Source organism: Drosophila kikkawai, chromosome 2L (assembly GCF_030179895.1).
Source record: "Drosophila kikkawai strain 14028-0561.14 chromosome 2L, DkikHiC1v2, whole genome shotgun sequence".
NCBI classification, from domain to species: Eukaryota; Metazoa; Arthropoda; class Insecta; order Diptera; family Drosophilidae; genus Drosophila; species Drosophila kikkawai.
The window spans coordinates 7,997,832-8,025,205 of NC_091728.1; the positions used below are offsets into that span (position 1 = coordinate 7,997,832).

The window sequence follows — 27,374 nt, forward strand, 5'->3', positions numbered from 1 at the left end:
CCTTTGTGAATTTGTGAAAACTATACTACATTTGGTACACTGGTATCGAACTTTTGAAAGTCATGCTTGAATTGTAGGTTTTGTTACAACTAAATTTATCATAAAAATTCTAGTATTCCTTTCAAATTATAAATTTCTTATAAAAATATTCCTCAAGTGCTCACAACATGTAGGTTTTAAACGCCAAGCTATTACTATTCCTCTTCTGTACTACAATCTCTCTAGTATATATTTAATAGATTTTTATTTATCACTTCAATTAATATTTTAAAATTTTTAAGCCTACATTTGTTCTGTTTCGTTTCCAGTTTTCTATAGAAAATTGCACACATATTTCACACGCCTCGCTGGTCACTTTGTGCCGCGTTCTGTTGATTTGTTAGCAGTGGAAATAGTTTGGCTTTGGCATACTTTCAGTCGCCCACACACACCGCATCAATTCACCGCATTGTGTGTGTGAAGAGTGTGTGTGTGGGCTTTTCAAAATTTTCTACTTTTTCTGTTAGCTTAATTTGTTTTTGAAAATGAGTAAAAACTTACCATTGCGATTCTCGCTGTCGGCAGGCTTCATTTGGATGGGATGATACATCTAAAATAAAATGGAAATACATCAAAAAATTTAATTAGAATTTGTCAGAATATTATTTGATTTGGTCTTGAGGCCAATACTTAAAATATATAAAATAAAAGTTTAATCAGTTCAATTTGCAGTAAAAAATTGTATACGCTTCTTAAATTTCTTTCTGTATAATGATAGAAAATAATTGAATAATGTCAAACTTCTCTTATCCTTAAAAATTAAGTTCTAGGCACAACATATTGCTGCCATTGCATCACGAACCCTTTCCAAAATCCCTTCATTTTCCCTTGTTAAAATCAAATCCGTTTCCTGCCCGTGTTAATCACATTTGAAATATTAGAGCGCAATATGCTCCGTGGTTCCACTCGAAAAACGAGAAGGTCGCGATTAATTTACAGAGCTTAGGGCCAAAATGCAGTCGCCAAAAACGTCGGCAAGGGACTGCAGTTCCCGGAAAGTGTGGAATAGGGGGTTGGGAAATGTAAGGGCGGTGTGGAAAATGCCCCACAGAGTCACCATCTAGGCTTCCCACTTAAGCTGCATAATGAATGGAATGCAGGCAAAGCCAAAGGGAGTCTCGCAGGACATGGAACAAAGCCTCCGCCTAAATCCTTGACAAAAGCCAAACACATTTATTCAGCGGTCGCTAAAAAGGACACGGGCGGCGTTGGCAAAAAAAAAGGGAAAGGGGTAAAGAAGGGTTTTGGTGCTATGTGCAAAAATCCTAAAATATGTGTTGGACTTTGCAGCGTGTTTTAAATGTAATTTTTCGCACACAGCGCCGTCTTCTAATTAAAACAAGCTTAAAGCTCCCTGTCCCTAGCCACGCCTTCTTACGCCACCAAAGAGGCCACGAAACCGGCGCGAGGTCAGGCTGCATTCTCTAGTTAGAGATGGGAGCGTGAGTTGAGGACACGACAAGACTATTAATTATTTCAATATCTATTCTATTGGTCTTTTATATTTATTTTTTTTAATATTTTTATAGCTCATATTTCGTTCGTTTAATTAAAGGAAATTCGAAAAAAAAATCTGGAAAATCTCGTAAGAAGTACACGGACTCTTGAATGTGTCACGCCAACACCTTTAAGGCAAACTACTGGGTGGCTAATGGCGCGTGATTTATTGGCAAACGAGCAGCAAGAGAACGACGACAGTCTACGCTAGAAGGCAATGTCCTTGTGCCTCCCTTCACCAGCTCCTTTTTCCCCGACCTTTCCCGCTTCTTGCTCCACCAGCAACCAACCTCTTTTGGCCGTAAATAATACACGCAACGCGACTGGTTACAAATTGCAGTCCAAAGTCAACCTCTTGCTCTACCATTTCCCCTTCTCATTTTGCCAATTTATTTATATGCAGGAAGTAGCAATTACCAGTCAAACACAGGCGGCATTCACGCCCCCCACCTGGCAAAAGCTAGAGGAGCTTCAAGGAGGGGCAAAGAAAGTGGGTTGCGTTGGTTAGCTGAGGAAATCCTGCGCCTTTCCTCACTTTGTCAACCGCTCTTGTGGTTGACTTTCTCCTGGCTTTCGCCTAACTGGTTGAAATATTGCCGGCAACTGTTTTCTATTGGGGCAATTATCGGCTGGTCTGCACTTAATCAGCTTGTGAAATGCCAAGCTATATGTTATCGATTACATAAAGACGAAGCGAAATTAATCGATTGGAAAGTAAATATCGGAAAAAGATGGGTCTTATTTATAATAAGAATAGAAATAAGAATAGAAATAGAAAATACTACGACTTCTTTAAGGTTGTAAGTTTAAATGAAGTAACCAGATATCAGTAAACTATTTTAATTTAATCTATATTGCTATGCTTTAAGCAAAAATAAATTGAACAAAAAATGTAAATTTCCTTTCAACATTCTACCAATCAACATGAATTTCCAAAAGCATTTCCCTCCACATTTCGATAACAATCGCAAATTGTGCAAGAAAATTACAAGCCAACGTCAAAGCCTGTCAGTTGAACTGCCAAAAGCAGGGAAAGCAACAACAACAGCCACGATGAGACTCAAAATGCAGCACGCACATGTCCCTTAACCCCTTATCGCCCCATGGCGCGCGTTGCATGGCAATTTTCTAAAATAAATATCGCAGCTGCAGCCACGAAGCAACATGCAAATTATGTCAGTTCCTCTTTTTGAAGCCGATAACGTGATGACATAAGCATTGTCCCTTGGAAAAGCTCCTGCTCCTGCTCCTGCTCCTCCACCAGTCTTTCTGTTTCCGTTCCCCTCAAACCCCTCCTGTTGGCCCATTATTTTTTCCCCTCTCAGCCAGCGCTAACACATGGCTTTCAAATAATAATAATATTCAATGCTTATTTGATGGCGCTATAGAAAAAAGGGCAGAACAACAGCAGGGCCAACACAAAAAGTGGTAACCGAAAAATAAAAAGCAACATTGCCAAATGTCGCTCCCTTCTGCTGACGCTGCGGCTGCTGCTCCCTATCTTCTGACCTCTTCCCAGTAGACCCTACTTTTTACCATATCTTTCTCCCTTTGCACTTCTTGTGCTGACAACTTTTCCAGGACTCCGTGCTTGCTTTTCTGCTTTTCCGCTGCTTTTGCTGCTGCTCCAAAGTGCAAATTGACATTTTTGTGCCTGCGGTTTGCTCTCTTCCCGTCAAAAAAAAAAAAGAATCCCTAGTGATCGACAAATAGAATATCCTAAATAGTTATTTAAACTATAAATATGAGATATTTATATTTTATATACCTTCACAATTAGGGAAAATTAGTTAAGGGATAAATTATCCTCAGGTTATGCTACCTAAAAATGGCTTTATATTTCTTAGATTTGTTTATTTTTTAGAGTATTTTAATATCTATTACCACTTTATAATTCCCGAACCCATTAACTATTCCATCACATCCTCTAGAAATAGTCAAGAGACATAACGAAAGAACTTTTGGCGCGTGTCTTGTGCTAACAGTTTTCGCTATTTTTGTATTTCTTCTTTATTTTATTTTTAAGCTGCCAAAGGACACAGGGCTAAACTTTTGAAATTACTTGCATTTTATAGGGAAATGTTCGGGGCGGGCGAAAGAAAAAAAAACTATATTGAAAAATAGAGGGGAAAGAATTTCACGTTCCACGATTTTTTTTTTGTCGGCACTTTACGAAAATATTTTCCCTTGCGTTGCATTTTATTTTATCCCGGAACCTTTTTTTATTTTTTTGTGCGGTGTCATGGCTCTGTCAGTCCAAACGCCAGTCAATCTGTCAGTCAGCGAGTCAGTTAGCCATAATGAAGGATGAGAGAGGAATCAGGACGATGATGCTGCTGCTGCTGCTACCGCTTTCCCAGTTCCTCCATTCACAGCCGGCTAGGCTGACTGGCTCCCCTTCTCCTTCGACTGGTGTTGTCCTGTCAGGCGGATGATAGCGTTTCATGATAAGTTTATAGAGTTTTTCCTTGTTTGTGTCAGATCAGCGAAAATTCCAATTAAAGGTTAAGACTATCATTTTCATCAAAGCCATCTACACTTTAAGACTTGAAGGATGCAGCCATTGCAACGACAGATGCAAATTTCAGGCTAAAAACCCCTAGAGTACCCTTATTTCTATTTCATTTAATTATTTTTGAATTGCAATATTAGCATGGTAAGAGCATAAGATTTACAGACTAAGGCTTTAAATCCCACAAATTATTACCAACATTCAAAGAGCAAGTTTTCATCTAAATGCAAAATGTCTACAACTTGTGAAAATGGCTTAAAACTAGGGCAGCAGGTGGGGCGTGATAACATCATTATACAAATCAAAATTCCTTACCCCATTCAGCGTCTTAACATTATGCAAAGCATCCTGGGCTTTCAGGGCGGCTCGTCTCGTATAGAACGTCACAAAGCAGCAACCTGGAAAATAAGGAAAAAGGTATAGGATTAGCATGGGGGTTAAATTCTACTTTATTTTCAGGCAAACGAGCGAGTGTCGCCCGCCTCGGAAAAGGTGGCACAAAGAAATTATGAAAATTATTATTATTAGCAAGGGAAAGAGGCAGGCCAGGCGCCAGGCAGGAGGGAAAGTCTTTCGAAAGTGTGAAAAGAGGAAGCGGAAGCCGTGGGCGTGCCTAAAGGGGACCCAAGAAATGTGGCAACAACATGACAGCCTGGCACTAAATTAAACATTATGGCCCTAACAAATGTGTCGCGTTTGAGATTGGAGAGCAAGTTTTCAGTGGTAATATGGGGTGGGTGGAGTCAGAATTGGGGGTGTTTTAAGGGGGGCGGCAAAAGGGTAGCGAAGGTGTTGATATTTATGAGGGTTCGAGTTGAAGGCAAGTGTGGCGAGCATATTAAGTGATACTTAAAGTCGAACATTAGCGTACAAATGTGCTCATTCTGCCCTCGTATACTCCTTGTGTAAATTTCACATTTATTTGGGGCATTCAAAACATTATATAAATTTAATTAATTGATACTCCTTGTGTAAATTTCACATTTATTTGGGGCATTCAAAACATTATATAAATTTAATTAATTGAAGTTGCATTCTTGTTTTTACGAGTTGCAATATTAACTCGAACATATTTAACACAAATTTATAATTAGTGAAGTAAAAAAAAAAAACATTTTAAATATTTAATACAAATAATTATCTCATGCAAACAACACCTTTAAATTTCCAGCCGAAACACACTTTTTTCCCTCCACTCCTCTGTTACGTGTAAAATTCCATTTCCATTTCACCAAAATACATTTTTTGTTGGTTCCATTTTGAATGTGGCTGGAATTCCCTTTCTTTTATATGCCAAATCTGTGGCCAAGTTGCACACACACACACACACACTGGGATACATAGGTTTGGTTAAATCCATTTCCGGCTTCTGCACACATTTCCCTGCATCCCATTTCCCAGTACTTTCCCACCATTTTCCGTAAGCCCCAAACCAAAACCCAACCCCAACCCCAATCTCATGGGCAACCGTGTGTGATGGCAGCAGCAGCGATGGTTACAACAAAACTTAATACGGCAATAGTTGCATAATGCAATTACCCACCAGCGTATCGGCGGCATTTAGTGGTGACCATTTCGGTTCGTCCTACTCGGCCAGGTGAAACAGGGAGCCACACCCCACCCCGTCAGCCAAATACCGCCCACTATTTGCCACACAGGTAATTCAATCTGTCGCAGTTTTTTGCCATGTCACCAAAGCCACACACAGGTACGCGCGCGCCAGGCAACATTTTTCAGCATTTTTCACATATTTGCTTGCAAATATTTTCATTTCTCGTTTCGTTTTCTCCGTCTTTTTTTGCAGTTAAATATCCGGCAAAGAAGAGGTTAGATGGAGAAATGCCCGCCACATCCGATGTGTATGAGTGAATTATGGGACGGTGACCTTTTTCTGTATCTTTTTTAATGTCAAAACATTTAACCAGTTTTATCACAACGTACTTTAAATGAAACCAAACTAATTTAACTGAGTTTATAATTATTTTCTTATTTTCAAAAATACATATATATAAAAATGTTTAAAAAGCTGTGATTGTTTTCATATTTCTCCAAGAATAAAAAAGCTTTTTCCACCGTATTATTTTTCCCCTCATTAAATATCGTGTTCCACTTAAAAGCAATGAAAGCAAAAAATGATCAAATTAAACTCGACTTCAATTTCAATTCGCTGGCGCAGATTAAATATCACTTAGAATTAAACTAGCGTTAAATGTAACAAATGAAGGAAAATCGAAACCATTTGGAATGCAATAAAACATAGTCGCCGAGGACGGAGGAGGAGTGATAGATAAGGAAAGCAATCGAGCGATAACGAAGGAGGAGGCAAACTGCATCAAAACAACGCAGAAAAAGGAAGAAAAATCTCACACAATTCCCATTATGTGCATGTCAACTGCAGTTAGAATCAAACCCAAGACACCACACACCCACCTACCAACGAAGGAGAACAATGCGATAAAAAAAAGAGGCAAGGCAAGGCGGGAAAAACTAAAGAAAAATCTGAGGAAACCCAAGGAATAGAAGCGGCGGGAATAAAGCTGAAAACGACATCCAGTCACGTTTTTGGCCAAAAAGAACTTAATCCCGGCAAGTGGGAGGAAGATGAAATCGAGAGCCGCCAGACAAGACGTGCCAAAGTCCAGCAGAAAGGATACACACGTATATATACATGTCCTGGGATATATCTATATGCACACACACATAAAGAACCAACACTTGGACACACGGCGCTTGTGGACGAAACGAATTAATCGAAGTTAAATAAATCAATGTCCTTAAACTTTTCCACCCACAGATTTACTGACTCTAGCCAAAGCAACACGAAAACGAAAAGGAACAAAAGACGAGCTGCTCCTGGACAGGATACGGAATGCAACTAAAACAAACCAATGCAATTGGACTTTGGTTTATTTCTGATTCGATATGAGCGATAGAACAGACACTGCACTGAAAAATGGGGAAAAAAATATATTGCTTAAGAAATAGTATTTAATCAGGAATAATAACTATTCCAGGATTTTCAACCTCAACCGTGACAAGTGCTTTGCAATTCTTCAGTGGCAACTAAAAGTCGTGACCAAATTCCTATTTTACATGAAGAAGAAAAAATTACATAAACTCAAACTGTGCGAGTCTAGAGTCTGCATTTGAAATTGAAATTCGCTTTTCCTTTTTCCAACAGAGAAAACGCAAGGGGTGCGAAATAAAATTAAATGAAATTTTATGCATTTTTCACGCTCAGTGCAGCAGCTAAATAAAAATGTCAAGAGCACAAAGTTCCTGCGAGAAGGCACCTAAAACACACACAAAAAAAGAGAAAAGTAAGGAAAGGCCGATGAAGGCGTTAGATAAGTGCGTTACTTTTCCTTTTTTTTCGGGAAGACATCGGACAGCTGGTCTTAGAGTTGGGAAAAGCTTTTCAAACTGAAGTTCTCAAGGAAACCGAAAGATAACGAAAATGGGAACGAGGGCACAAAAATCTGCTAACTGACCAAACTTCCCCTTTTTCCATTAAACTCCCATTCTCACTCCCAGAAGAAAACCCCACTTAACCCCGATTTCTAACTCAGTCTCAGTGTGAATTATATTATTTCTTTTGCTTGCTCCTCGGGTGAATTCTCATCTGCTTTTCTCAGTTTCTCCTTTTCTGGTTTGGTCAGCGAGTTAGTTTTTTATAAGGCGGCAGCGGTCATAAATCACAGACTTCACAGGCCGGACTAAAAAAGTGGGCGGCATTGGGGTTCGGATGGGCGTGCCGCTCTTAATGTGGAACTGTGACATATGGTCTTGTTTTGGGGTGAGATAAATTCTCAGTGAGAACTTCTCACAATTGAATCTGGCGAGGGTAGAGGATTATCTGCAGTAGCTCAAGGCTATGAAAATACCAGGGATTAAGATAAAGCATTAAAAGCAATACTTATTGTGGGATTGCAAGACTTTAAATTGCATTACTTTAATTAAAATGTTTATGCAGTAAGACTTTCAAGAGCAAATTTGACCTAAATTTAACTATAAGCCAAGTTTCATTATTATTTATTAGTTTTAATCAATTAGAATCTTTTAATGAAACTTCCAAGAATAAGATATTTACAAATGTCATTTCAAACAGAGATTTATAAACTTGATAAACATAAAATTTTTCTGTTCTTTATGTTACAAATAAATTTGCAAACTAAACACATCCAATTTAATTGTTGACCGGAAATGCAATTTATTTTAATTTCACCCTAAATTCTAACGACATTTCACTTTCCCTAGAGAAAATCTTAATTATATCCTAGTTGGCTTCGTTTCGTTGGCCACAAAAGCCGCAGAGAACTTGACACTGACTTGACAACGGCAGAGAAACATTTTACAAATCACCCTCAACGCTCCTGCCAGCCCACGGAAACTCACTCAATATCAAATTAAAAGCTACCTGTTTCCACAAACTCGCCTGAAACAATCTGAAACGGTAACCGCAGAAAATCCTTGCCGTTATGCTTCGCTTCTTTTTCGCCCCCTCCTCTTTCACCCAACGGCATCGCGCCCATTTATCCTGTATTCCGAAAATAGTCCCAGTACTATGGCCGAACCGCAAGCGCTAATAAATTATGACCCCGGGCGCTTAACCTTGTGCCGCTCTAGTTTCTGTCCCTCTCACCTTTGCACCCCCTTTAACTCACCTTTTCTCCCGTTTTACCTTCACACCTCTCACCTTTATCTGCTAGCCGCAGTGCAACAACAAGAACAACATTTTTTGGTAACAGCCATAAAACCACAACACCCACAACAACACAGAAAGTCCAAAACAAGTGAGGGGATGTAGTCGACCATAAAATACCCGGTAACCAGAAGTATTGTCTATTTAACAAGGTTTTCTGTTAATTTTCGTTATTTTTATATACAAAAATATCCGCGCAAATTATAAAAAAAAGACGATATCATAAAATATTTTGGGAAATACTTTTAATTTAGTGACCAAAACCCCTTAATATACTCTACCGATTCTTAGAAAAGAAACAGTAAAAAAGTGAGAAAAACTGGGAGAAAACTCAAAGGAAAAACTGCCCGCTAACGAAATTTAGTGGCCCAAAAAGGAAAACAATTTTTGGGAGCAAGGAAAAGTACAAGTAGAGGAAGCATTAGCCCAGAAATACTCCACCAAAACGAAAAAGAATTTTTTTGGTTGATACATTTTTGTTTTTTTTTTTTTGTTTTGTTATTTACGACTTTCTGGTTCAGAGGTCAACCATCGCACTTAAAAATGTCATTTTGCATTTTGTTTGGTTTAAAGGGGAAAAAGCAAGACAGCAACTAAAAACTCTCTCCGAAAAATGCAACAGACAAAAGGCAAGCGAAAGGGCTACAAAAAAAAAGTGGCACAAGTCTAAGGATATGGATGAGGTCCTTTAGCCAACTGGTAGCCAGAAACTGAGTTACATTTTGCCATCTACATGGAAATGTTGTTAGCAGGAAGTTTGGTTGGCTTAAACAAGAAAAAAAAAAAAGCTGCCAAAAAAGTTGCATCATGGAGGAGGAAAAAATCTGTTCCAAATAAGAAATACTGTGTAAAAACCTTTACTAACTGCAAATCTGAAACAATATATACTTGAGACTAATGTAAAGCATAAAGATTGTGTAAGTGTTCGTCAATTCTAATTTTAAATAAATAAATCAATTTCTTCAGTATTAAAAAAAATGTTTTATAATATTTTTTCTTAAATTCAAAGCCTGAACTACACTTACTTTAACCTTATACCAGAGCTTGTCACCCAAGAAGGAGGAAAATTCACTTCTACTTTATTTTATTCCCATTTCGTTTTGGGTCACTGGCAGGCCCAGAGAAAAAGTGGACCCGCCTACTTTTCGCTTGTCGCTGACATAAATAATAACTTTGAAATGCAATTTGTGTTGATTTTGTGTTTGTGACTTGCACAAGTCTTTTTAGCTTCTCGCCAACGACAAAAAAAAATAATAATAATAGCAATAAAAGCAAACATTCTCACATGAGCACTTGGGGAGTGAAAAAGGCAAAGCTGTGACTACTTTTCGTTGCTTGTCATAAATCATCAACACAACGCTCCACTTAAGTGCTTCTAAAACAGTTTTCTCCCAACTCCCAGATTTGGCGCCTCCCCAATTGCCACGCCCCCTTTTTTGGACATCACTGACCAGAGAGGAAATGGAACGCCCAAAAATAAGCATGAACCTGTCAACCACATGCGAAATACTAGAAATACTAGCCAACAAAACAAAAAAATAAAAAAAATACGGATAGAAAAGCTAAATAGACAGTTGGTTATAGAATAACAATGACACAAAATAAACAAAACGTCGTAAATGTTTTTGAAATACAAAATATACAAAAACACAATGGGACGACGAGACCAGAATGAAAGCTCCTCTTTGCACAGAAATATGAATAGAAATCTGAGCCAAATGGCAATTGGAAATGAAAAAGATTAGAAGTGGAAATGCCATCATGAATGAATGGCGAAAAAGAGCACATCAATAAAAATAGAAGCTTGACTGCTGCAGTTGAGAGGCCTCAGAAAAAGAGACAGAGAAATGAACAGAACAATGAATATATTCGAATAATGGAAATGGAGTTATGAGCGGAAGATAAGCAACAGAGTTTGATCCGTCTGAAAAGCATTTAATTTCAAAGAAGACTTAAGACTGACAAACTGAAAAATAAGAGCAAAAGAATGTCCTTTGTCTGCTGTTGGTTATTTGATTAAATTAAATTTAAAACATTGAATACTAACTTTACTGAAATTTGAATAACTATTCTCAGAGGTTAAAAAATTCGATATAAACTAACCATGTTTTCAGCCAATCAAGAAAAAATTTATTTTTTATTTTTCCTTTATGTGGAAGCTAGTACTTTTAAATTAAATCCAATTTAGATTCAAATATAATCAAAAATCAAAATTTCTTGGCCTCTTAAGTAAATCTGAAATATATAAAATAACATGTCTCTTAAACTCTTAAATAAAAGGCACATTTAAAACTTTGAATTATATTATTTAATACAAAAGGGAAGCTTGCATGATCTCTTCCTCCACAAAATTGTACCCCAATCTCCATTAGCAAAGCTCAAGGCTATTGAAATTTTTGCTCAAACACAAATAGCGAACAAAAAGCAATTTGCTGATGAAATGAAATGGCAAATGCGAGGCAAATGCATGTGAATGCAATTAAAAAGGGAGAGAAGGAGACATGGAAAGACACATATACATACATTGTGTGTGCATATATAAGCTTGTATTTGTGTTCTGGCTAGACCAATATCTCATATTAATTTTGTCTGCGAGTCTCTCTCATTTCCATGCAAGGGGAGATAAAGTTTTAGCGCAGCTTTCGGCTATTTACCGCAACAAATTCGAGTGTAATTTATCAGGCCGATGATAAAAGCCAGGAATAAAGAGAGAGAACAATTGTACAGTGATTATTCGAAGGAAGGAATAATTTAAATGTTTAGAATCGGAAAATATTTAGTTTGTTTAGATTATTAAAATTGAACACCAACGAGGAGGTATCAACAACAAACGGGCAAGACTGGATTAACACTCCTGTTGATGCTGATCATTATGGGGTCAAAATAAAATGTTTGAGAATCTATAAAAATAATATATACATTTTTGTAAATGAATATGAATGAATTTTTTATTAAATACATCGTCTCTTACCTTTGCTTATTCCCGTGGCCTTATCCCTTAGCACATTGATCGAGTGCACCGGGCCATATTCCTCGAACATCTCACGCAGCTGCGTCTCATCCATCGACTTGGGCACCTGTCCGACAAACATTTTGATATTATCCGGATCCGGCTCCTTTTCGCCGTACGTGACCACGGTGGTGTCCGTGTCCAGACGGAAGCACGAATCATCGTCCATGCTCACGACATTTCGATTGGCGCTGCACGGATTGTTGTTGTTGTTCACCAGTCCTGCGGCGGACATTATACCGTTACTTCCAACGGTCACCAGTGAGTTGGTGCTGCCCAAGCTCGGATTGTTGTTGTTGCCGCCGTTAATGCTATTATTGCTGCTACTGGTGTTGTTGTTCAGCAGAGATGGATTATTGTTGTTGCTATGCACGGGGCTATTTGGTAGGCTATTCGTGGCACTGCTGCTCTTATCGCTCATACCAAATGCACTGCAAAAGAGAAATGTGAAAGAGAGAGTAACAGTTAGTACAGTGAATACTTGAAATAAAGGCTGGTAAAAGGGAAAAGTATAGTTTTAAATACGATGTATATTAAACAAATAATATTAAAAACAACAAGTTTATCATTCTTTGTTATTATAGTTTTGCTTAATTTATTTTTTATTATCCCCAAACGAATCTTCACTGTAATTTTAAAACTTACAGCTAGGATTCACCCACACAAAAACCCAGCTTATACACACACACACACACAGATAAACTTACTCCAAGTACAAATCGCTGTCGTTTTTCTCAGAGAAATCAAAAATCATGCGGCGATTTGCCAAAAACGAAGAGCGACTGCTGAACATATTGCGATCTCAAAATACAATTGTAGACGGTCGACGCGAATAAACAACTAATTTAGCGGCTGCACTATCAAAATACCAATACCAATACGTTTACTGTTAACGCGCACGGACACTCGAGGTCGGGTTGAAAAAATTTAAATTAAGGGCCTAAATAAATACTTCCACTTAACACGGCGACACTCTCGGTACTCTGAACTGAACGTGACTAATTAAAAAAAGTAAACTATATATTCAATATATAAATGCAGCGCCTTCGTCGTCCTCTCCCTCTTCCTTGAACTGAACTTCCTCCACGAGCAAACGTCGATGGACAAATGAACGAGAATCCGAGTGTGAGGGAGAAATGTCATGAGCCAAGTGGAAGGAATTCTTCCAGTGGCTTCCAACCAAAGCGTGGAAGGAGGAAAGGAATTAACAAGAGAGGATGCGAGAGATCAATAATAAAGTAGGACTGAATGAGACAGGTGATTAGCTATTAGCTAAGCTTAAAGCACGAAAGAGCTTGGAAAATAGAGAAACTGAGAGAGATCTCGCTCTAATTAAAGAACGGCATTTACGTATTTAACCCTTTACAAACTAAATATGTTAATTATTTTATTATTTAGTAAATCCAAGCAATTTTTCAATTATTACCTAATTATTCATTTTTATTTTGAAATGTTTTTTATTTCACATTTCAATTTTAAATTGATTTGTGTTTTCTTCACACAGAAATGGTTAATTAAAATCTCTAAACGCATTAAAGAGTATATAAACTTAACAGGGTGTGGGTAGTGTGTGTGCAAAGCTTAATTATGTGTAATGCGATATACCGTGATTTGTCGTTTATCCTCAAGTGAACATTAAAGGAAATGCAAGGACTTAAAACAACTTCGATTTCGGCTTGAGTGAACCGTTCTTGTTTGCCTTGGCGATTTTCTGGGCGAGTAAGCCTCAAATAGCATTAACCTAATGGCCATTTGCTTGTGTAAATAAACGATTTTAGCTTTTGGATGGAATTGGGTCAGCTAAAACGCGATGAGCAAACACTTGGACAAGGACCTCTACCACACCTGATGATTAAACGTTTGCTGTCTGCTTACACGTACAGGTGTGAGCACGATAATAGCAATCGTAACATATATGGTAGTCTGATAATTAAAATTTATTAATGCCCTTTTTTTTAAGAAGGCTTTTCTGAAAAAATACTTGATATGTTCCAAAGTTCTAATTGAAAAAATAGATTATATAGGTTTTTTTTTCTAAAATAACACTCCTATTATGTTAAACTTAGCTGTATGTGTTTGACTCAAATAAATTAGCCCAGAAGGATAGATAGGATGGGATCGGATAACAGGGCGTGGCACTCAAGGAGCTGGACTTCCTAGGTAGACAAATGGATAATGGCAACGTTTGCTTTTTTGGTCGTAATTAGAAATTTGGGTTGACGTTGAGAAATCGAAAGGTGAAATCACCTCATTTGAATGCTTAAAGCTTATATAAACAACATTAACGTATAAATAAATTAAAATACAATATTACTAAGGTTTCTTGTATGTGTCTTTATTTATTCTTGTATATGTCTTTGTTTTTCAAAACAAATTAGGTTTAGAATTTGAAGGTAATACTGTAATTACCGTTACTTTGCCAGCGATCCCCGTGTCTCTTCTATTTATTATCTTCCTGTGTCTTCTACCTACAAAATTTGCTGCTCGAGGCTGCTGTTTTATTTTATTTTATTGTGTCTTAATTTCTTAGTTTCACTTTTATTTGGCAATTTCTTGTCATCCCGTCCCACTAACTTGGTCGCTCTCCTTTTCCCGCTCCCTCTGCGACTTCTCTTTGTTGCATTTTGTAATTTGAACTTCTTCTTTGCTCTTTGTTTTCAGACGGAAAACTTTTCAACTCTTCACCCGCTCTTTGCCAGCTTAACCCTTTCCTGACTTTTTTGGCTTGACTTTAATTTAGTTAAAGTTGGAAAGCCACTCTCCACTAGCAAACAAAGTTGAGGGGCAGCAGGGGAAGATCTGTGTAATTGCAACGACCCTTTGACACAATTATTGCATTTCTTACAAAACACAGTCAACCTAATAAATTATAAATAATTTTTTTTTGAAATATTGCACATCATAAGGCGCATTTTTTGATGTAATTATAATTTTTTTTTATTTTTCATTTTAGCTGTGACAAAAGCATTGAACTTTTTTTTAGTTTTCTCTGTGTATGTTCGAAGTCCAGCTAGAACCCAATAAAACATGCAATTCCAACAATTTTATCCCAAACTTTTTAACTTTACTTCCAAGCAACAAACTAAGCAACAAAATAACCATACAAGGAACAAACGAGTAAAACGAACTGAACTTTGCTATCAAAGTTCAAACTGCAATTCATCTTCATCAACAAAAAGTGTGCAACAAAATAAGGAACTAAAAATCAAACATTTTGACCAAAGGAATACCCTATATTTTCAATATATCTGTTAAATTATTTTATAAAATATTTTAGTCTTCTTTAGGTTATTATGGATTTCAAATTACAAATTATTTTAATTCTGCTCTAATTCATATACCCATTTCCAGTGAATATACAGGGTATCTGAAGAAAGTTTCAGTTCTTCTTTTTGTCAATAATGCACCCCAAAAAGACAGCAGAAATCCAGTTACAAATGGAAGATTTCACTCTTTAAATTTTTTAAGTAAACTTTGGTCCCATTTCTCGCCCATTCCTTCTTAGCATTTATCTTCATTTGTCGGAGGAGAAGAAAAAGGAAAATCTGCAGAAGGACCTGCAGAGCTGGAGCAGCTGTCAACAATTTGCCGACCGCAAAATTGTCGAGGGAGCCAAGAGGGAGTGTTTGAAATTCGGCATAGAGATAGCGCGCCTGGACCACGCCTCCAATTCTCCCGAGAAACTCACTAATTTGCTTGATTACTCCAGAGAATTTACAAGGACGGAGGAAATTTGAAATCTATTATAAAAGTTTTTTAGCCTCAAAATGAAGGCTCACTTGGGATCGCCGGAAGAGATGTTGGTCGTTGGGTCGAAACAGTGGGCGGGAAAATCATCTTCGGCGACGGCGTCGACATGGGTCAACACTTTGACACAGACAAGGACAAAGCCAAAACTTCTTGAACAAAAGTGAAGAAAATAAGGGAAGAATATAGTATGTAACAGCTGGCTAACAGTCGGGAAAATAAGGGATAACTTGGTTAAAAATTATATATTTAGAATTAAGGCAGATGATTAATTACGTTTTATGCCTAATATAGAATTCTTTGTTTTTTAAATATTTAATAAACATACTTTTTTTTAAATTTAACTAAGAACTATTTAATTTTTCAGTTTACCTTTTCTTGTAGAATATTTTACAAGTTTTTTTTACTTATTTAAAGGTTGCCAAATTTCCCCAGCATTTTCTTTCAAGTGCGTTTCATAGCAGCTGAAAATTTTCTTGAACAAGTTTTTCTTGTCTTCATTTTGCTATTTTTTGTTTTTTCTTTTATCTTTTTTGCAGGTGAGCTGGATATTTTTTTTATGTCTAGCGTCTGTTCCACAACAAATCAAGTGCAAAGTGGATTTCTCCACTTCATATTATTGTTGTTATTGTTGTTGTTGAAGAGAGTGAACTTTTGATTCTTGTTATTTTGTTTTGTGTGCCCCCTTCTCTCCCCTACGTTTTTTGTCTTTGTTCTCCTTGATTGGTTTTTGTTTCTAGTGCGATGTACTAGAGACGGGAAATCAATGGAAACTCGAGTGATTTTTTTTCCTTTTTAGAGTAAGTGTAATTCCTGAAGTGGGGCAACAGAAGTTGAAGGACTAATGAGGACGAAAGGTTAACAAAATGATGGTTTTGAAGGTTAAATCGGACATGGGTCTAAGTTTTTCAGTACTTGTTTACTTATTTTATTATTTTATTTCTAAAGTTAACATTTTTTACAAAATTTAATTGGTGTTTTAATGAATTAATTTAAGACAAACGAAATACTTGACTAATTCTTTTCTTAATAATCCTAATGATTGTCTACAAATCCTTTTTAATCCCTTATAAATACAACCATATCAATGCAAATTCAACATTATCCCTTTCTCAGCACAAAACTATAAAATCAAATGCCTTATTCCGTATTCCTTTGTAGTTTAATCCCTGCTATAATTTCCCCAACCTCGCTGTTTTTAAGCGGCTTAAAATCGCCCTCAACCCCAAATCGGGGGCTTTTCTTTGATCTGGGCAAGAATAACCTTTTAATGCGACTCAAGTTCAGGAGACTATAAATTACTCAGCTTCACAAAAAAAGAAAGAAAAAGAGGGTATAACAAAAAATATGAGAAAATTTCGGCACGCTTATCAAAGATAATTTTAAGCCGCATTTAAAAATTATTTCTTTGCTTTATTTTTGCACAGGCTCTCTCTGGCACGTTATGCCCGCCCTTCAACCGCTTTTCCGCTGCCCGATTTTCCCTCTTTTTTGTCGAGCTTCGCGACTTTTTTCGCTGACTGTGCGATGTCTGGCAACCCTGGAAGAGCAACTCTGCTGGCACAAGGACGAGAGGGAAGATTGGACCGCCACTGTTGACAGTCAGTGAACCCCGAAAAAGGAATGCCAACATTAAAAACAAAGGATCTGTAATACCCTTTAAAATTTTTTAAAAATTAATGTGACTATATTTTTTTACTATCATTTATAATCTAATAATAAACTCATCTCGTAAAAATATTTTAAATTAAATTAAACATAAAATGGGTAACAACTAGTTGGATCCCAGCTGGACATTGCTCTTTTTTTGGTCAAAGACCTCAGGTTCGCATCCTTTCAGAGACCTCGAAACCTGTGCGAGGACTTGGCCTCCTTTTCGTCCTTCTACTGCGACAATTGGATGAGCAAATGCTGACGAAAGGAGTGGCAGGCTGGGTGTCGAGGAAGGCAGCGGCGCCAGGATGGAGGACTGAGCTTGGACTTTGTACAAATATTTGACATGGCCAAAAGCAGACAGCGGCAAAGGGAATGGAAATGGGAACGGGAGCAACAGAGGGCCAGGCCAGGACATCAGATTGGTGGGATGCAGCTCATTTTTTGAGCCGACTCTGGGGATTTTCAGGGGGGTTGTTCCGAGCCGGGGTTTTTAGGTTTAGGACTCGTGTGTAATTAAGCAAAAATTCCAAATCGTTTGTACTTGCTGTCGCTGTCTGTCTCTCTCTCTCCCCCTCTGTCTATCTCTCCCTTTTTGTTGTTAATAATCACTTGTAAATAGATCAAAGTTGGCATTTTATTTGAATTCCTCATCACAGTGAGGAATTTTCGGTCATTGAAGTTGGCACCAGACTGAAAGTCTGGACAGGATTATGTTGACTAATTAGAGGTTGATGAGGGCCAGTTCATTGGGGAGTTGGTTTCCAAAATAGAGAAATGGTAAATGTGAAAGGTAAGGGGGTTAAACTCCCTGTAGAATAAGGGATGTTTGCTTTGGGGCTGACTTTTTGGCTTAAATTAATTGGGTAAGACTTTACTAATTCCAAAGGATAAACTCTGAGATATAAGGGTTCAATCAAATGATACAAAACCAGAAGCAAAAGACTACAATTTAAATAAAAAACTAATATTTTCCTTTCTAGTTAATTAAATACATTAATTTAAACTTGCTTCCCATACATTTCCATCTTTACAACTGAAAATGACGTTGAAATTAAAAGGCCAAGAACAACCAACGGTATTGTCACCGAAGAAAAAAGTGTGCAATAAATATCCGCCACACAGGACACCAAATTAAATAAGTAAATCTTGCGGCCATGTAAAAAAAAACCTGAAGCCGAAAAAGCAAAAATAAAGAACCGAAAGCCGAAGCGAGGATACAGTATATATATATGTGTGTGTGTGTATTTTTGTGTGTGTTTGTACTATATGTGTGTCGAAAGATAAAGCACAAAGGGATGCCAGGACTCGGCAATGGCGGCTACACCAATGTCACTGGGAAAACCCGAATGAAAAAAAGGGAAAATTAAATTGTGAAACGTAATGTTAACGCAGCCAAAATGCCCAAAAGTCCAAAAGAGGCGATTCGAGCCCGGCTTTAACCACAATGAAATGAATGGAATACATGCGAGGAGGCTAACCAGAAAAAATATATATTTTTTGTTTCCCTTCTCATTTACGCTTACTTCATTTCTTTTTTGACTGTTTTTTTGGGTATGTAAAACTTTTCGTACTCTTAAAGAGAGTCAGCTATGGCATACATGGCCCCAAAAGGATCAAGGGGAGGTGCAGGCCAGAGGTGTTAAAAGAAAAGTAACTGCGTTTCAGGCGGGAACAAAATGTTAAGAATTTTTGAAATGTGAAGAATGTGGAATAAGGCGTTATAAAAAAAAACTTTACAAAATAAACAGAGTTAAGAAAGACTTTAAGTTGTTGTATATTTTAATTAAAATAATTTATTTTTGTTTAAATATATTTATAAAAATATTCTGAAATAAAAATATTATTTAAATATATATTATATATATTTTTTGTAAAAAATAAAAATAAACCTTTATTCTTATTCTTATATTCTCCAAAATATTCAGACTCTCCACTGTGCAAAGTATTGAAATTCTCCAAAAACGCAGACCCAAAACTTCTCGCCCGGCAAAAAGGAATTTATTGATTCTTTTTGGAATAAAAAAATCAGAGCAAAAAAAAAAAAAACTATGGCAAACTGGGGGGCCTTGGAAAAAGAAGAAAACCATTTGCATGGCTACCGATGCCGGGGAAAAAATTCGCCACTCTCGCTCTCGAAAAAAAACTCCACCCACGAAACGGAGCAAGATATGTGGAAAATTGAATCAAATGATTTTTATTTTTTTCTTGCAGCAGAGACAGAGCAAGGGGTTAACACTTTTCCAGTATAAGTCTTGCAGGAAAAATAAAAATAAAAAAACAAACGAGAAAAATTATAAATGAAAATTCCAGAGTGCTGAGGGGGGACAAAAGAAAAAGGAAATCGAGTAAAACTTCACACAACTTGAGGCAGACACAGAAATTGTCGCCACTTTTTCGCAAATTGTTGTTTGCCAACGAAATTGAAACAATTCCGTGCTCTTTACTCTCGATTTTCCACCTCACTCTGGCCATTTTCCGCAGCTATCTTTCCATTTTTAACCCACTCGATGCAGTGGCGCATAAATTTTGTTGGTTTGACGCGCATTTTACAAATGAAACGGGGAAGAGGAAAAAATTCCAGAAAGTACGCCCAAGGCTGAAGAGGAGATCGGTCTCTTTCCTCTTGAATATGGATGCTTTTCAATATTTGAGTACTTCAAGGCTAATGAATTGGCCATTTTGGGGAAATTGCAGCAACCTGAAAGGTAAGTGAAAGCTGTATTTACCTAAAAACATTATTTAATTTTTATGTAGAGTTTTTTAAATTATAAAAATAGCTTAGAATTTTAAATTAGGCCGCTTTAATTTTATTCTGAAGGCCCAGCTTTACCCTTCCTTCCTTAACCTTGTTTTTTTTCCGCCATTCAAAATTTAAACACATCGTTATCCTAGCCCCAACCACACAGGCCTGTCCCTGCCTGTTTCCTGGACATCTTGGTCTCAATGGGACCATTACCTCAAAATTGTGACAACAAAAAAGAAAGGGGAGGTAGAATAAAAAATTAAGTCCCTCCTTTCTTTCATTCTCATGCGGGAGACATTTGTATAATTTGTTTGGGTTTTTGTGTGCATTTTTATGATTTTGTCAACGCGGCACAAAGCGAAACGAGCTGCGAAAGCGAAAGGATATCAGCACCGGCAGGCAAGGAGTGACAGAGTGCGATGGAAAATAGCCCACAAAACGACCAAACGATAAACATAATAACGGGACATGGCCAACGAGGCCCCTGGGAAAATCCTTGGAAAAGGATGGAGGCATAAAGAAAAGCGCTAGGAAAGGAAAGTCGTTTAGCAGTGTCTCTAATTGCCTAGGAAAACGACCATTAAAATGGCAAGGACAAGGACCAGCTCTCTTCGTCGTCTTCTTTTAGACAGGTAAAAGCCTTAACGAGTCAAGGTAAAAAATATAAAAAAATATATGTATATTGAAAGCGAGAGGAGCATCTTTTTATTGAAAAACAATCTTCAGACATAAATTGGCCAACAGCCCAAGGGCAGCGAAGAAAAATATATTTTAAACGATTCTTCAGGGTCAAGTACATTTGGTTGATTGTGAGTTAAATATTAAATTATTGTTTATTTCTTGTTTAATAGAAATGTTAAAAACATACTTCTTTGAAAGCTCAAAGCCCCCATAATTATTTATTTAAACTATTTCATTCCCTTTAAGTTATTTTTAGAACAGGCAATAAAAAACTTTGGCCATATTCTAGAGAGCAACAAGAACAAATACCTAGCGCCACAAGAAATCACGCACGCACACTTATCTAAACAAGGACAAAAAAAAAGTCGCGACATCCTTGTCCCCGTCTCCTTCCCGCTGACTTTTCTTTATCTTTTGTCTCTTTTTTGTACACACATGGATAGCAGGATTTGTCTTCCGCTTCTGCTTCTATCTAGGCTCTATTTGACGCATGTCACGTGTTTAATTATTTACGTGACTTGGCGACATTTTTTGTTATTCTTCGACTTTTCCTTAGACTTTTCCTAGAGATACAGTTTTTCTTGCTTGCTTGTGTAAATATTTATTGCCATTTTGGGTCCTAAAAATATATATTATAGGGGGGAAAAAATGAGAAAACTAAAGCTGACAACTTGTCGCCTGTAAAAGGTATTTGTTTTTTGGTTGACAAACTGCTATTGCATTTTGATTTAAGTATGTAAGAAATCTGTGAAATTATTTTCCTAAAGAAAAATCTTAATGGTTTCAATATTTAAATAAGTTAAATTTAATTATAGCTAAGTTTATAGACCACACCAAACACAAACAAAAAATATCTACAAATACCCGACTCTGCCATAAAGTCGGTTAACCAAAACTCTTGTCAAAACCCCCAATTGAAATTTAACGCTTGGCAAACCCATTCATGGAAATTGTTGCTGCTTAAACGCAAAACACACACACGCACACATACGCAATTAAAAAGACAAGCAGTCATTAAAAATTTAAGCAGCTTTTAGGCTTACACGCGGGAGAAAAATAAACACAGACGCCCACGCACAGCACTCACACACACATGCTCACAAGCAGGAATAATAGACTTTGTCGCGCTTTGCTGTTGTTTTTGTTGTTGTTTATTAACGCAGTCAAAGCAGCAACAATTATTTTGTATCCTTTTTTTTCTGCATCTGATTAACAAGAAAGGATTGGGGGCAGGGGGTATGAGCTGGCAGGGATTAACTGCTTGGGGGCTCCACAAAGAACCCTTTGCCGACTTGATCAAATTTCATTAATTGAGTGGAGCAGACAAAGCAAATATTTGCAAGGAGAATTCCCTCTTTCCCTTCTAATTACTTGGGTTATTTTTTTAGGTTTACGGGGCATCATTTTTTGAAATTAATTAAATTTTTCTGGTTAATATTTAAGGCACACATACAGAGGTTGTGTTTGTGAAGGGCTTATTTCCGGAATTGCCTTAGAATTTATTAAAGTTGAAGCAGTAAATTTGCTTAAATCTAAAAGATAAACATTTTTATAATATTTTAAAGTAAATTATGCATTTCTAAAAACATCAGGAAAACTAATTTATTTTCGTACAAAACTACAAACTCTTTCTAAAACCCATAAATCACATTTAAATAGCAATTTGATGAACATTGTATTTACATACTCGATTGCCCAATTCCAGTTTCAATTCATTTCAACATAAATTTTTCACACTTTTCCCTATTGAGTGTTTGATTTTTGCCATTTTGTTTGCCCTTTTCATATTTTATAATGCAAACAACTTGGCTCTGTGTTGCTTCGATTTTGCTCAGAAAAGCTGCTTCAGGAGCAGCAGGAGTATTTGCCATCATCGAATGTGACACACTTTTCCACCCACACAGGCAGCACAGACACACACACACACACCTTGAGTCTGGCGGAAAAACCTTTCGAATCACTTGAGTTGAAGACAATTCTTTGGGCCAGGCCACTTACGATTTCTGCTCCATGTGTGGCCCATAAAAAAGGGAGGTAACACAACAAATATAAGCGAAAGAAAGTGCCATGTTGTCTACCCAATACAATAAATATTTAATGCACATGTTATTACATCAATAAGTGTGTCACTCACACTGGCACAGTGCGATGCTCACACACAGATACGAGGGAGCTCCTGCGATAGCATACAGCTTTTATCTGCTGTCAGATGAATTTAGCTGAAGGCAAAGTATCAGGCTCACAAAAAGAATAACACAACAGCGAGGAGTAGCTCCTTGAGTATGGAAAGTAAAAGAAACATACATAAGTTGGAGAGGATGCTTTTAAATATTTGTTCTAGGAATTTATTTTAAAACTTGTTTTCTTATAATTTAAAGGTGATATTTCAATAAAAAAAAAGGAAAAGCTATACACATAGTCTTCTTAGAATTTTTAAAGTTAACCTTTTTATATATGATTTCATTTAAATTTCACCAAAATCTCCTGCCTTTCCTTTTTGTAACTCTTTTGTTAATTTTCGTGGTATTAAGGCATCTTCTCTGTTTCCCCTGTATTATTATTAAAGTGTCAGCTAAAATTGCTCTTCATCCGTTATATTGATCAATCGATTCAATTTTATTTTTATGCACGAATCAACCTTCGTATACACTCTTTTATTATTCATGCAAAGAGGTTTTGCTGTCGGTGCTTCTATTTTTTTTTGTATCGTTGCTTTAACAAATGTAAATATGAATATGTATATTTAATCGAAATGTGGGTCAATTTTTTATGCATTAGCAATTGTTGCGGGGAGAGGCGTTAAAAGAGGCCAACAGGATGCCAATGCAAACGAGAAAAAACAACCAGGTAAACAAAGTTTTCTTTCCCACTTGATCTGTGTGTGGTATTATTTTTTTTCGGCACTATTTTGTTGTTTGAGTGCGGTGTGTGTGTTTGCTGTCAATCGCATTTCGAGCGGCCTTAATGCCACATGACAGCAGCAAAGCGTTGCATATTTTAAGGCGTCACAGAAATATGCCAAAAACAAAATGAAGCAAACCAAAAATATTTCGTTCGGACTCGTTTTTTTTTTTATTTTTTAATAGTGATAAAAATTCATGAAAAATGTCAAGCATTATATTTTTCAATATTCAAAAATAAACAAATTGATTCATGACATGTTCAAGTGGCAAATACATTTTTCCAGCCAACGGGGGACACAGAAAATATACAAATTTTAGGAGTAAATGGATTAGAATAAATGACTAAATTCGAGAGATTAAACTGGTTATAATATATTTGTTTAGTGGCCATAAGCTAGTTATTATTTGCTTGGTGCCACAAAATATATGCTGCCTAATAAAAATACATTCACTATTTCTAAATTACCGATTTTCCGCCTATTTAAATATATATTTTTTCAGGTATACATATATTAATATTCATAGTTTTACTTACCTACTTTGGTGAAGCGAATAACATATGAAAAGAGAAGAACAGAAAAAATATTGTTAGATATTTTTGCATTTGGTGTTTTATGCAGAATAAAGAGATATATGTATTTTAAAATTAGGAAATAAAATCATTAAACTGGTTAAAAATAGCAATTTCATTTGTAAATAAAAAAAACCTAAGCCAAAGAGTTTAATTACACACAATAACCTAAAGGCAAAGAGAGCTGTGCCGTTTCTAATTCTACCAGAGGTCTTTACTAAAAATGCATAATTCGAACAATTTCCAGTGTAATTAGAGCTGCACTTAAATGGTCAACAAGGAGCAGGACCCCAAAACAAATTACACTAAATACAAATGTGAATGCAACTCGAGGAAAATTCCAACAACAACGAGAAGCGAGGAAAACAAAAGACCAAACCATGGAAAAGTCAGTGGAAGGAGGACGTAGCGAGCCCATAAATGTACGACAACCGCAAATAAAACGGCTGGCAAATTGCTTGAGGATAGAGCTACAGAACGAAGTGAAAAAGGACATCGCAGGCGGAGGGGAAAAGGACTCAAATTATGTGCTTGTGCTTTAGTGGGAGGAAAACGAGACGTAGAGCTCCGCTCGGTGCTCCTTTAGCTGCTATTAACTATGTCTATTCGTTGGAATTACCAGTGCGTCTGATTGTTAGACTGGATTAAAAGTTGTGCTAGCAGAGTATTTATATTTTGAGTTTTAGTATTTAGATTCATTATTTTAACAATATTAAAGAAAGGAAAAATAAAAGAGTATTAGAAATAACAAATTATAATACTAAATCTGTATTGGTTTTTATACTTTCAACAAAATATACAAGGAAATATTATAGATACCTTAACCCTTACTTTTAATTGTATTCCTAAACTAGTAACAATCTACGAGTAATATAATAAATATAGATTTTTAGAGTTACTAATAATTCTTTCATTTTCAACATTTTCCAGCTTCATCTTAAAACTCATAATTTCCCAGCCATAGCATCAACAACAGCTCGTTCTGACTTTGTTTAAAGAACAACTTTTTGTTTTGTGTTTTTATGGCTTGCTGTTTCTCTTGCTAATATATTTATCTTTTGCCAGCCCTCTCGCTTGTGTTGTCTGTCGAATTATATTTTATAAGCCCCTCGGAAAGCAGCAGACAATTTGGACCCGAAAACAAAACAATTTTATGCCGCGACGCCGAAAATTTTCCCAGCACCATAGACAACAGCTTGGTAATGGGTGTGTGTGTGTATTTTTGGTCACAGGTGCCACTTATGCGGTCCAAAAACAACAAAAGAGTGAGACGGGAGGGTAGAAAATGAAGGAGCAAAGTTGACTGCGCTTTTTGTGGCTGCTTTTCGCCATCGCCGCTTATTATAACGGTTTTTATAACCATTCTGAAGGGGAAGACAGTTAAAAAGAAGAAGCGGCCAAATGAAACTTTTGGATATTAAAGGGTATTACAAAATATAGACCTTGACAAAGCCCTTAAGTTGCCAATTGTAAAAATCGAAAAATATGTTCAATATCTTTAGATCTATTGATCGATTAATTTAAGAATAACACTTTTCTTTATATCGATTTTTATATTAACTTCGTTGTTTGATAATTATATGATATTTTATAAATTTTTGATATTACATTTCTTTTAAAACAATTTTTTTTTAATTTAATGTACATATTTATCATATCTATCGAATTATTATCGACAAGTTTTTGTTATTAAAATAATAAAAAAAAACTCTATTTAATGTTAGCCAATTCAGCATATAATTATGCAAATATTCTAAATAATATTTATGATATGTGTGTATGTAATAATTTATATGGTATGTAAATTGTCGACTTTTCACAAAAATAGCTTTCCTTTCATTTTTTCGCTGCTGGCCAGACTTTGCGAGTCATTTTGGCCCCACCATTTCCCTCATTTCCCTTCCATATCCTTCTTTTCCAGACGGCGGCGCATTTTAAGCATCTTAAAAAAGTTTTCCTCTTGGGTTGCAAAACACACACACACACACAGACACACTTTTGCTGGTTAAAGTTTTGGCTTTCGGGACGCTTCTGTTTTTCACAGGTTTTGCTTTAATAATTCATTCGGTTGCTATTTATGTGACAGGTGATAGCCGTGGAAAGGATCTCCCGGCACCCTTTGCCCACTCCTTTGGTCAAGTGAAGAGGTTGGTCCTGGTCTAGACTTGGGGCACCCGCAGATGGAATAATTGCTGCAAACTCTCTGTCTGTCTGTGTGTGTGTGTTATTTTCCCAGAGGTCCTTCTTGAAGCTTTGAAAGGGGTGAATATGGGAGAGTAAAGAATTTAATTTGGAGTCCTTAGAATGACCGTATGGGTGACTAATTGAAGCGACCCCTTGGGGGGAAAAACTAAAAAGCTTAGCTTAAGATGGGATTTAAGGGACCAATTTAAAGTTACTTCATGGCTGTAACTAGATAAGGAAGTTAGAGATTTTATTATATCAAATTAAGCTGTAATAAACCATTTTAAAACTATTTACACAATCAATTTTGAATAGATTACAACAAAAGATTCTAAAATGTATAATAAAATATTTAATTAACTCTTTAAAAATATATAACTTGATATGTATGTAGTTCACAACTCCCCCAGCAAGTTCTATGTTTATGTAGAGAAAACTATTCATTTTCCTTAAATAGAACCTACTCCAGATAAGAGACCGAAACATTTAAGGAGAGCAAAATGCGACCAAGAAAAGTGAGTTTGGGTAAATGCCACTACATGTTGGATCATTAACTAAACGACAGTTTAAGCTTCCTCCTGCCTGCCAGCCGCCCAACTGAACAACAAAAGGCGAGTGGATAAAGAATGAAAACGGAAGCACACGAAATTTGTGTTGGCCTGGCCAAGAGAGAGCAAATTTCTTGGCAATCTTCATTGCTGTGCGGGGAAAGGAAATGTGCCACATAACATTAACCAACAACTCATATCCTTGAAAATTTAGCCAGACGACTGAGCTCGCGCGCCTGTTGATGGGCAGCAGCAACACATTTTCCTTCGTCTTTACTTTTTTCCCTCCACTTGCGGCAAGCTCTAATGAAGCGGCAATGAGGCGAACCACCAGCAGCAAAACGAAGAAAAAGTTTACTCGTCGAAGAAAAACAAACATCGTCATCATCGTCATTATCGTCGACGAGGAGAGCAACGGCGGGGTGAGAGGGCAGTGGCGGCAAGGACACGTCATGACCCTGATGAAAATTTACATATAACCAAGGAAACTTTTGCGGTTTATCAGCGGGAAATAATCAAAGATACTCGCAAGAGCGGAATGGCTAATGAGGGAAGAAGCAGCGACAAGGGGAAATGTCCAA

General features: G+C 36.7%; 1 protein-coding gene across 7 annotated transcripts in view; it reads right to left on the reverse strand.

Moving 5' to 3' along the window:
• The window catches only part of bru1 (bruno 1), a 111,343-nt gene that overhangs the window by 30,998 nt on the left and 52,971 nt on the right, over positions 1-27,374 (reverse strand). For 5 of the 7 annotated variants that reach the window (XM_017168798.3, XM_070283182.1, XM_070283183.1 and 2 more), the window contains exons 3-5: positions 11,722-12,191; positions 4,364-4,446; positions 541-589 (exon numbers count right to left, since the gene is read on the reverse strand). In XM_017168798.3, coding sequence (XP_017024287.1) covers positions 541-589; positions 4,364-4,446; positions 11,722-12,191 — 602 coding nt within the window. Of the gene's footprint in view, positions 1-540; positions 590-4,363; positions 4,447-11,721; positions 12,192-12,467; positions 12,838-27,374 lie in introns of those variants that run through there. The other 2 variants (XM_017168806.3, XM_017168815.3) reach the window with 2 other exon arrangements.